At 37.5% G+C, this 10,968-nt stretch overlaps 2 protein-coding genes across 2 annotated transcripts in view; both read left to right on the forward strand.

The window, feature by feature from the left end:
- rgs9bp (regulator of G protein signaling 9 binding protein) overlaps positions 1 to 779 on the forward strand; it is an 8,661-nt gene extending 7,882 nt beyond the window's left edge. Inside the window, exon 3 of the mRNA NM_001327915.1 lies at positions 1 to 779. This exon is cut by the window's left edge and continues 543 nt beyond it. The gene's annotated coding sequence lies outside the window, so the exon portion shown is untranslated.
- A 1,370-nt stretch (positions 780 to 2,149) lies between these two features.
- mcur1 (mitochondrial calcium uniporter regulator 1) lies at positions 2,150 to 6,784 on the forward strand. Its single transcript, NM_001351801.1, has 9 exons — positions 2,150 to 2,550; positions 2,653 to 2,772; positions 2,856 to 2,959; positions 3,390 to 3,491; positions 4,897 to 4,938; positions 5,062 to 5,133; positions 5,278 to 5,331; positions 5,423 to 5,537; positions 6,390 to 6,784. Exons 1-9 carry the CDS (start codon positions 2,439 to 2,441, stop codon positions 6,443 to 6,445), a joined length of 777 nt encoding a protein of 258 aa, NP_001338730.1. The 5' UTR covers positions 2,150 to 2,438; the 3' UTR covers positions 6,446 to 6,784.
- Positions 6,785 to 10,968: the final 4,184 nt, after the last annotated feature.

Genomic DNA, 10,968 nt, shown 5'->3' on the forward strand with positions numbered 1-10,968 from the left:
GCGAGTGTATGATCAAAAGAAAGCATTATGAATTTTATTGTGCTTTAATTCAGATTAATATATAATATTATATAATATTTGGGCAAGAAGCAAAATCTGATTTCATATTTAGTCTACTTTTAAGAAACAGACTTGTGTTTTGAGAGGTTGTAGTCATAGGGTGGTTCATCATCATACCAGAACTTTATTCATCTATTTTAGATTTGGGCTATAGCAAGAGCAATGACGCAACCTTAAATGCACCTATAGCAATCCTGTACTGTCCTCTTAGAACACTGTCAAGGGAAATGCATAGGGCTGTGATATGTTGCACACATGTATTTATCTATTATTTGATTTTTAAATTGGTTGATTTTTAATTCATTATTTAGCTTAAATCAAACCTGTCTAGAAACATGTAAGACTGGCCTGAAGCAATAAAAAGTCTTTGCTTTTAAAAATACTGTATTAGTCAGTAATAATAACCAGTCAAGTATTATAAACAAGTAGGCTATGGGTTAGTCAATATTAAAATCCAACTTACAAGTTTACAGAAAAAAACTGAAATATTGTAATTACCTCAAATGAAGGTAACTTTTTCAAAGACATCTGAAGAAGTGTATTTCAATCATGTCAATTAGCAAAGGATTTTGAACAATGTTGATGATCCTTTCGTGTTTCTTTTTAATGTATTGTTAAATATCTTCAATATCTCACAAGTATCTCACAAATGTTGTATTTTGTAAAACCAACAAACATTTTTAAAATAAACATTTAGATCTAGCCGTAAGAGCCTGATACGCAGTCAGTCTGTCTGTTTTTGGTGACATTTTCCTGTTTTTATTTCCTGCATATTGGAAACAAATTAACAAATCAGGTGTTTAAACTGTAGACGTTTGGAAACAGTGTTACAAAAACTAAAGATGAGTAAAAATATAAAACTTATTTATTATTTAGTTAGACCTATGAGGTTGACAGTAAACATTTTGTGACGGCTAAGCTTCTAGCCTTTAAAAACAATAAAAATACTTAATCGCAATAATTTCATAAACTTGTAAAAGAATCAGGCCATTGAAAACCCCCAAAAAATTATAACATGTACTAAGTCTGCTACAGATCATTGACTGTAAAACATTTATTGTGATTTAAGTGAAATTAAGTTATACATTTTAAACTTAAATTAGCAGGTTGGAGAAATTAATAAACGATAGTGCTTAAAAATGAGACTAGTTTAAAAAAATCGTGCTAACACGTAATTTATAGGCTGATTTATACTTTTGTGTTGAGTGATCGGTGTGACTCACGGTCATGCATTTATACTTCTGCGTTCTATTTTTGTTTCTCTGGAATAATACTTTCAAAACACTAGCGGGCAGTAGGTTTTTATGTTCCTCTGTGTCGAGTTTCTTCGCAGGTATTTTGTTTTTTCTGAATGCTAAAAGTAGCTAAAACTTGCTCATTCAGAGACAGGAACTGGCAGACTTTAATCATCAAGGAGAGCGCGAAGTCTGCGTGTGCTTGAAGGCTGATTTATACTTCAGCGTCAAGCGCACACGTATGGTTTGGTGCAGCCTACGCCCTTGCTGCTGCCGTCGGAGTTCCTGACGCGCACCTCTCAAAAAATCTAACTACACTTTACAACAACACATAGCGCAAGCTCTGTGATTGGTCGGCTTGGTACCGCTGACGAGTTTGGGCAGGACAAAGAGCCGAGTGAGTCCCTTAGAGCGAGTGTTGGAGTCCTGTGAAGGAGCTCTATATGAAAAGTTATGTTTTAAGTTTACCTTATGATTAAAGTTGCACGTCCGCTGGTTCCTGCCTTAAAATGAGCGAGTTAGAGCTACTTGTACATTAAGGAAGCATTCAGAAAAAACAAAACACCAGCTAAGAAACTCGACACAGAGGAACATAACTCACTGCCCGCTAGCTTTTCAGAAGTGTTATAGGAGAAGGAACACAAACAGCGTGCAGAAGTATAAATGCACGGCAACACGCATGGCATGCGCCGTGGGTCACGCCAGTCACTTGACGCAGAAGTATAAACCAGGCTTGACGCAGAATTATAAATCAGCCTTTACAACCTATAAACGCGTTTGTTACACACGTTTTGGCCCCAACGGCCTTCCATAATGTACTCACATCAGCCGACACCAGCACGTGTGCGTAAAACGTCATTGTTTACGATTTCAGTTACAGGAAGTTTAACTAAAGGTGATCGGATCTGTTAAACAGAAAGAAAAGCAAGTTAACTTTACATTCTTGTTTTAGAGTAAAGAATAATGTGTGATTGGTTGAGTTCTATGTTTAAGAAGTCTTTTTTAATGTATTGACTTTTGAAGACGATCGAAGAAGATCATGAGGTCAGATCAGGACTCGTACCGTCGAGATCCTCCAACATTTTAAAGTTCGTTCACTTGATCATATAGTTTATCAAGTGGTTAAGTCAAGGCTTCAGCAGAATGAGGTGTCCACACGGCAGACATCTGATCGCCGGCATCAGCGCATTTAACGGAATAAGACCTAATCGGTCTGCTCTTCTGCTGCCGAGAGTTTCACACAGGGTGTTCAGAGGTAATGTTACGTACTTGGTATAACTTATATGTTTGAAAGTTCACTGATGTTGAACTTGATCATGTTTTTTAACATACTCGTCCACCATTGTCTTTATTTCAGAGTTGAGCACTTCAGCTCAAGCTCTACAGTATGATGTGAAAAGATCCGACATGGCCAAGTCTGGCAATAGGAAGTTATTCTTCGACACTCATGCAATGGTCCAGCTGCTCGAGGAAAGCGGTACGATTTGTTGCTCATGTTTCTAAAACATTCTGGTTCATTTCTAGGCCAGTGACTCATCATCTTGCTCTGTGTCCTTGCAGGTTTCATGACCCAGCAGGCAGAGGTCATAGTCAAAATGATGGTAAATATCACTAACTCAAACATGGATATTATGTACAGTGACATGGCTACCAAGACACAGCAGGTGAGATTTTCATTGGCTTTTGAGCTGTTTTGATTGTTTGCATAGACTAAAGAACTATGAGCATCAACTATTGATTTCACCATGATCTGAAAATCAAATATTTAATCAGAGACATGCCCAGCCCAAAAAACAGACAGCTCAGTTACTGTACATTGGGTTTTGTAAGAGAGAAAACATAACAGACAGCTTAGAAGCATGTACGCACACACACAATGGCTAGTAATTCTGGTGAAATAAGGTTTTGGGATGAGAATTCATAGATAGAGGTGATTTGATTCTTTAATAGAGGTGTTTAAGTCATGGCTAAAGTTGAGATTTACCAAAGTTGAGTGAGATGTGATGTTTCATGTACACACTCATCTGTTATTGTTCATACAGCTTTCCTCATATAGGTGGTCAAACTGATTGCTTGACTAATTGTGTTTTACAGGAAATCATGTTGCAGAAAGTCATGTCTCATATTGCTGCTGTGAAAAAGGACATGATCATTCTGGAGAAGAGTGAATTCTCTGCACTACTGGCGGAGAATGAGGTGAGAACTTTGATGATCATGTGTGTTTAATAGCCTAATGTCACCATCACTCACTGACACTTGTACATACTGTAGGTGAAAATCAGTTTTCTGTATTCTGTATGTATACATATTACATACTTTGTGCTAATAAAGGATTTGATCATGATATTAATAATAGACATAATAAAAATATTTTTGGGTCCCACTACTGTGTTCATAATGTATTGCAGAACGCTTCTTAAGGTGGGATGCGGGTAACGTTAGGGACAGGTTTGGTGGTATAGATGTGTTTAAGGTTGGATTAAGGTGTAAGGTATGGTCAACTGTGTATTTAAAAATGTAATTACAGAAATTTATTACAAACAGTTGAAGTCAGAATTATTAGCCCCCCTGAATTACCCCCCCCCCCATTTTTATTTATTTCAGCAATTTCTTTTTAATGGCGAGAGGAACGATGATTTGTTCTGTAGACTATCAAACAAAATATATAGCTTAAAGGGTCTAATAATTTTGACCTTACATTGGTGTTTTAAAAATTAAAAACTGCTTTTATTCTAGCCAAAATAAATCTAATAAAACTCTCTCCAGAAGAAAAAAATATTATCAGACATACTGTGAAAATTCCATTGCTTTTTTAAACATAATTTGAGATATATTTAAAAAAGAAAAGAAAAAATAATAATATGGGTTTAATAATTCTACTGTGTAATAACATGCAGGTAAGTACAATGTAAAACATGTATTTACACAATAAGTACATTTTAACAAAATAGTAATTTCAGTGTAAGTACATCGTTAAGGTCACCTAATCTAAAGTGTGACCTAATATTGTTGTGTGGCTTACTTTCTTTAAATAACTAAAACATTTGATAAGCACATTTATTTGGAATGGAAAGTGTTTCTAACATTATAGATGTCTTTTTATCAGTTTAATGCTTACTTATTAAAAGTATTTATAACATAAAATACAGACCACAAGCTTTTAAATGATAGTGTGTACAAATGTATGCATGTGTATATATGTATATATTTTACTAAATATATTTAAATAGTCTTTTTAAAATTAAATAATCAGCAAATAAAATAAACAGATCACATCAATAACTTCATTGTTATTATTATTCGTAATAATAATAGTAGTAGTAATATAATTGGGCATATTGATGGGAATGGGTGTAAGGGAAGGGGAATAGGAAAAAAATATGTTTAAAGAAGTGAAAATCTCTCTCTTTATATAGGTAAACATGTACATACAATTTTCATTTTGTTGTATTTTTTTTGTTAATTAATATGTACATTTTGCACATTCTTTTTATGTGTACCACTGACTAAGTAAATTATAGATTAATTACAATTCAGTTGACCTAACAGTATTGTGCATTCACCCAGTAAAGAGTTCTGATATATGTTACTTCTTTTACAGAAAATCAAGGTTGAGCTGTTACAGCTTAGGATACAACTCGCAGTAAGTTGATTGAACAATTCTGATTTATTTTCAAAAGAAAGGTTTCATTTAGTAAAAGGAAAGTTTTAGCATCTATTTATTGCTCTAGTCATTGTAGTTTTAAATTTTGATTCTGTGCTATAGGATGTAATAAACAAAAGGCGAGCAGATATCATTTTGGATCTGAACATAGAAAAAAGCCGTGTAAAGGAGATGGTAAGTATATATAAAATCATCTTTGTAATTTGGATCTTCACCATGCCTTGAAACTAAAGATTTGTTATTTATTTGAGGTGTGCACTGTGCAGTTTAGAATTGCATACGTGATGAAGCGAATGTGTTTGCTCTTTGCTCTTTTAGTGGGCAGACTTTAACAGAAAACTTATTGGGACCAGGAATGAACTGTTGGAAATGGTAAGATGTGCCAATGTTTATGACAAAAAATGTCGTTTTGATTTTTATCTTTTCACTCTGAAACTTTTTAAAACCAGAGTTTCTTTCTTAGAATTCTGAGCAGGATCGTCATGTGACACAGACCAACATGAAAATCGACACAGAAGTGGCTGGCCTGAAGACCATGCTGGAGGCACACAAACTGGACACTATCAAATATCTTGCAGGTAAAAATGTCAACATCAGGAATAAGGCTGAAAATTAAAACTGATCTTTATTATGTAATTAAGCACCAATATATCTTGTATAAACAGTATATTTTGCATGCTGTCAAAGTAGACATTTGCCGAAAAACAATAAATCGTAATAATGAATATGTTAAAAATGATTTTCTTTCTTGGGTTTATTTGTCTTGTTTCTAGTCGAAAGATTGTATTGTTTTAAGAAATAATACGCAAAATAATCTTACATTAAAAGGAAAAACAAGATTATTTTTCATGCCTTCATGTAATGCCTTTTTGTAATTTTACCTGTTAAAGTGACTTTTTTGTAGCTTAGGTCAATATCATGATAAACCGTCTACCATGATAAAAGCTTGAGGAATTAGTCGCTAGAAAACTTTATACTGTCATAAGCCAAAGCTTTGTGTCTAAAATAACGTGTTTAAAGTATTCACGTTTGAACACATTTTGTTTCTCCTGACAGGAAATGAAATATTTAGGCTTAGTACATGAATTATCATGAGCGTTAAATGTAATGTTGGGATAGTGCATGGCTAGTTTTGCTAATAAAACAAATACTTCATGTTTTCACTAGAGTGGAAAGTGTTATTAGGTTATCTGAAATTTTACTGAAGTGTTTGACTTGAGATTTTTCCACCATTTGTCTCAGCAAGTAAGGGCTCAAGCACCTGTACTCACCCGTAAAATGTCCTTGTTCCAGTAATCATACAGAAACAAGGTCACGATGAGCTTTTTCCTGAAAATTGTTTATGAAGTAATTCAAAGTACAAGTCAGTAAGTTAAATGCTTGTTTCAGTGTTTATTAGCACTAATGAATTGTTGTTGTGCTTTTTGTAGGTTCTGTGTTCACATGTCTCACAGTTATACTTGGATTCTATCGGATATGGATGTGAACATCAGAAGACTTTATTCTTCCTGACAAAACATCTCATCAACCTTGGTTCATTAGAAGAGCTGTGGTATTCATCGTTATTATGTTGGAGCAAATATCTGTTCATGCTTTATTGTGATGTCAAGTTTAATTAAAAAAAACAAACATGTTATGGACAAAAACACTTGAAAATATTTTGGGATTCAAGCAGCTACATACACAATCAATTGGCTTTGTAGTCAATTATGGTTATGCATCAGATCATTTCACATGCAATAAAATGATGTTGCTTAAATACACTGCATATCGAATCAAGAACACGAGAGATCACTTTTTTAAATAAATAATTACATAGTAAATACTTAGGCATAATAGCGCTTCATTTGTGCTTTGTTGGTGTGTACTGTTTTTACTCGACATGTGCTCGCTTCTGGGTTATTAAGCTGAAGACACAATGGTTCCAGCTCATCAAGAAGTTTTTAAGATTCAGGCCTTCATGGTCAGTGTAAAAGATGCTGAATTGGTCTCCTTGTGCTCCACTCCAATCTGCAAAAGACATATGGCTGCGTCCGAAACCGCATACTTCCATACTACATAGTACGCCAAAATCAGTATGCAAGCCGAGTAGTATGTCCGAATTCATAGAATTCGAAAATCAGTATGCGAGAAGTACCAGGATGACTTGCTACTTCCAGCGAGATTCCGGAGTGCGGATCCCATGCATGCTGCGCTATCCCATGATGCCCCGCGAGCGAATTCATGAATGGAAGTAAAGGACATCCGTCCATGTACCCATCCTTCTGCCTTTGAAGGATATTCCTGATCATCAGTTTCCAGTCATTGCTGAGGTGTGTGATTCCTATTTTTCTCCACATGCTGCCCTCCAGTCTGTAAAAGACAAAGCAGGACTAACAGAGCTCTACATGCTTGCTGAGCTCCAGCAATGCACAAGCTTGTTTCCCTTCAGTGGGAACTATGACATGTGTCTACCGACACTTTGGGAGCTTGCTATATGACCAATCACTCTAAAGAGTAATAAAATAGACCAATGAATGCCTATGAGTTGGCAGAGCCTAGATCTGCAGGTGCTGGTGATTAATCATTACTAGAGTATATAACCAGCAAACGTGGAGCGAGCCGAGCGAGTCTTCACTTCAGAGCTTCAAGAGAAACTGAAGAGAACCTTCTACTAAGCTGTCTTCCAGAAAGAAAGCAGTAATACAGGGTCACAGTGGGGGCTCATGCGTCGCTTTCAGGCCTGTAGACTCCTCACTCCACAGTGCGATCCATCTAAGTTTCAAGTGAGTGTGGTGGTGCATCCCCTGGTATGACGGCTCTCTCACTTTATGACACTATGGACCAGGGGCCTCATGTACAAAGACTTGCATTGAATTAATACTAAAACATTGCGTACGGACAAAGCTGTAAATGTGCGTTCGCAGGAAAAAAAAATCAAAAGTTTGAAACACTGTGTACGCAAAATCCCACACATATTCTCTTTGTACATCCAAATTAACATGAAACTGAGCGCACATGCACGAGCACAAAACCCTTTCCTGCCTCCTCCCCCTAATAAACATGGTAATGACTCCACTTTGGCAAAACCAAACGAAAAAGCAATGGCAAAATCAAGCAAGAAGAGGAACTTCACAAAATATGAATTGGAGGTGCACCTATCAGAGGAAGACCAGAAAAAAACGGTTATTTGAAAGTTTGTCCTCCGAAATGAATAATAATTTAAAAAAAAAAAAAAAATAGAGTGGGAGAGTTTAGCTGAAGTGGTTATCCCTGTGGCGTCTGAACATTGCACTGTGAATTAATTAAAAAAAGAAATGGTCAGATGTAAAGGTGCAAGTTAAGAGGAGAACAGTGGCGCACCGTCAAAGTGTGGACAGAACAGGCGGAGGAACAGGGGATGCTGAACTAACACCCTTTGAGGAGAGAGTTGCCTCAATTGTGGGTGACTCTTGTCTGAAGTAGTATCCATGTCTGTGGGAGGCACAGATGTATTAGAGGAGCACTTTGTTGGGGCGGTATAAGCAGCACCCCTACGCTCTTATCAAGGCAGCACCACCGGCATTTCAGCTGCTCAATCGCACATTCTACAACTGACCACGTGCGAGAGTGGGCATCATTGTGCGCTCTTGGTCAGTTTGTGGGTTGTTGAGGGCGATTAACAGCCACGTCTTTAATGGGTAACCATGGTCTCCTGAAATACAGTTAAATAATTACGCTCAATAAAATAAAATTAAAAAACTTAGCTGGAATAAAATCTTTAAATACATCACTCAACATATAAACACCCATCTTGCACCCTGGAACCTTGGAGGCTTTGGATTCGACCACTGACAATGTCCTCTAATAAGGCCAACACTGCTGTTGCCATAGACTAAGGGTTGTATACATTTGCAAATGCTTTTATATGTTTTAAATTGCGTAATTGGTAAAAAAAAAACAAAAAGTATTGTGTCAATTATCCTCTTTTATCAATTATAAATTTATAGCAATGTTTTTCAAGTGTTGGTGCGATACTTTGTAGTGTAAAATTTAAATCGTTAGTAAATCCAAACTTGAGCATGAAACCTGGTGTACGCAGCATTGATACATGAGGCCCCAGATATCCATCGCTGCATTGAAGGGGGGAATTACATGCTGCGATGCAGTCCGTACCCGCTTCTGTCCTTAGGTGTTGGGAATGAGGTCTTGGACCTGCAATCTGACATGGTGGGCATGCCATCCCGGTTGCTTCGGTGGTGGGACTGGAGATGGCTTGTCCCCCAGTTTCACGCTGGACAGACTAGACAGGAAGTCCGTAGGAGTCAAGAAGAGGATCAAAGCCTCCAAGCAATGGCCTCATTGGTGGTCAGGTAACACCACCTCTGGTTAAACCTGGCTGATACTGCTTGTGCAACGTTAACAAATCTTGCTTTCTTAACATGGCCATATCCCAGGCAGGCCTATTTACAGACACAGTTTTTTATAGGCCTATTAGTGTCCTACCTATGATATCAACGTTTTTTGAAAAACTGGTGGTTAAACAAATTGTTTACCATTTAAATAATAGTTATTTTAAATTAAATCCAAGTCAATTCAGTTTTAGGGTAAATTATTCAACAGAAACTGCTACTTGTTATTTTATTGATACGGTAAAGGCATTCATGAATAAAGGTGGAGTGGTAGGAGCAGTGTTTCTTGACTTACAGAAAGCATTTGACACCATAAATCTGTTGCGTAAATTATTACATTTTAATTTGTCCGCAAAGGTGTTATGGAAAGAAGTATAGTATGCTATTGTATGGAAACAGCACCAGCAGCAATCGCAAAGGCCTACATAGGATTGTGCGAACTGCTGGACGCGTAGTAGGAGGTGAGCTTCCCTCCCTCCAGGACATCTACACCAGGCGGTGCATGAGGAAAGCCAAGAGAATCATCAGCGACTCCAACCATCCAAGCCATAGACTTTTCTCTCTGTAACCCTCAGGCAGACAGTTCCGCAGCGTCCGGTCACGCACCAGCCGACTGAAGGAAAGTTTCTTCCCTCAGACTGTCAGGCTGATGAACACTTAACACACCCCACACAAACTATTCCATACCCCTCACTGCATACCATCAATATGTAGCATGCACTGCAATTTAACCAATCCAAACTTAAACAATACTGCCTACAGCTATGGGTACATCTATTCATTGTACATATTGCTGTCAACAAACATGTTTTACATTGGGGGGGGGTATTTTTCACTGTCTGTATTTTGCACTGGCGACAAAGTAGCGCAGTAGGTAGTGCTGTCGCCTCACAGCGAGAAGGTTGCTGGTTCGAGCCTTTGCTGGGTCCGTTGGCGTTTCTGTGTGGAGTTTGCATGTTCTCCCTGCGTTTGCATGGGTTTCCTCTGGGTGCTCTGGTTTCCCCCACAGTCCAAAGACATGCGGTACAGGTGAATTGGGTAGGCTAAATTGTCCGTAGTGTATGAGTGTGTGTATGTGTGTGTGGTTGTTTCCCAGAGATGGGTTGCAGCCGTAAGGGCATCAGCTGCATAAAAACTTGCTGGATAAATGGACGGTTCATTCCGCTGTGGCGACCCCAGATTAATAAACGGACCAAACCGACAAGAAAGTAAATGAATGAATGACTTTAACTGAGCACATTTTCTTGAGACACATGCCCTAATAAGTGGGGTCTATCGATCCCTGTGCTGAATTTTAAGTACTTTGAAAATCCATTGACAATCTGTTGTGTGTAAGTGCCTTGAGCTGTTCTGGCATTCAGTTAACACTTACAGTACAAGCATTTGCAATATATGTGAACGTAACACACAAGATTGTAGACAGAGTTGGATAAAAAGTTTCTTCATGTTGAAAACAAGAGAAAACTTAAACTTTATATTGTGGTTTTTGAGTCGACAAAACTCACAGTCAAAATGATGTTTTGCAGATTAATAAAAAATATTTTAGTACCTTTTGGATGTGTCTGTGTCGTTGTTATGAAGTCCAGACAGTGAGTATCTCTCCAGAACACTAGACGGCGGTGTGAGGACCTGAAATCCG

The sequence above is a fragment of the Danio rerio genome, chromosome 7 (assembly GCF_049306965.1).
Source record: "Danio rerio strain Tuebingen ecotype United States chromosome 7, GRCz12tu, whole genome shotgun sequence".
In the NCBI taxonomy this organism is placed as follows: domain Eukaryota; kingdom Metazoa; phylum Chordata; class Actinopteri; order Cypriniformes; family Danionidae; genus Danio; species Danio rerio.

Bases quoted from the DNA above. Each gene is read 5' to 3' on its own strand.
- mcur1 (NM_001351801.1), top strand. From the start codon at position 2,439: ATGAGGTGTCCACACGGCAGACATCTGATCGCCGGCATCAGCGCATTT. The intron at 2,773-2,855 runs GTACGATTTGTT...GTGTCCTTGCAG, and splicing joins CCAGCTGCTCGAGGAAAGCG to GTTTCATGACCCAGCAGGCA. The intron at 5,332-5,422 runs GTAAGATGTGCC...TTTCTTTCTTAG, and splicing joins GGAATGAACTGTTGGAAATG to AATTCTGAGCAGGATCGTCA.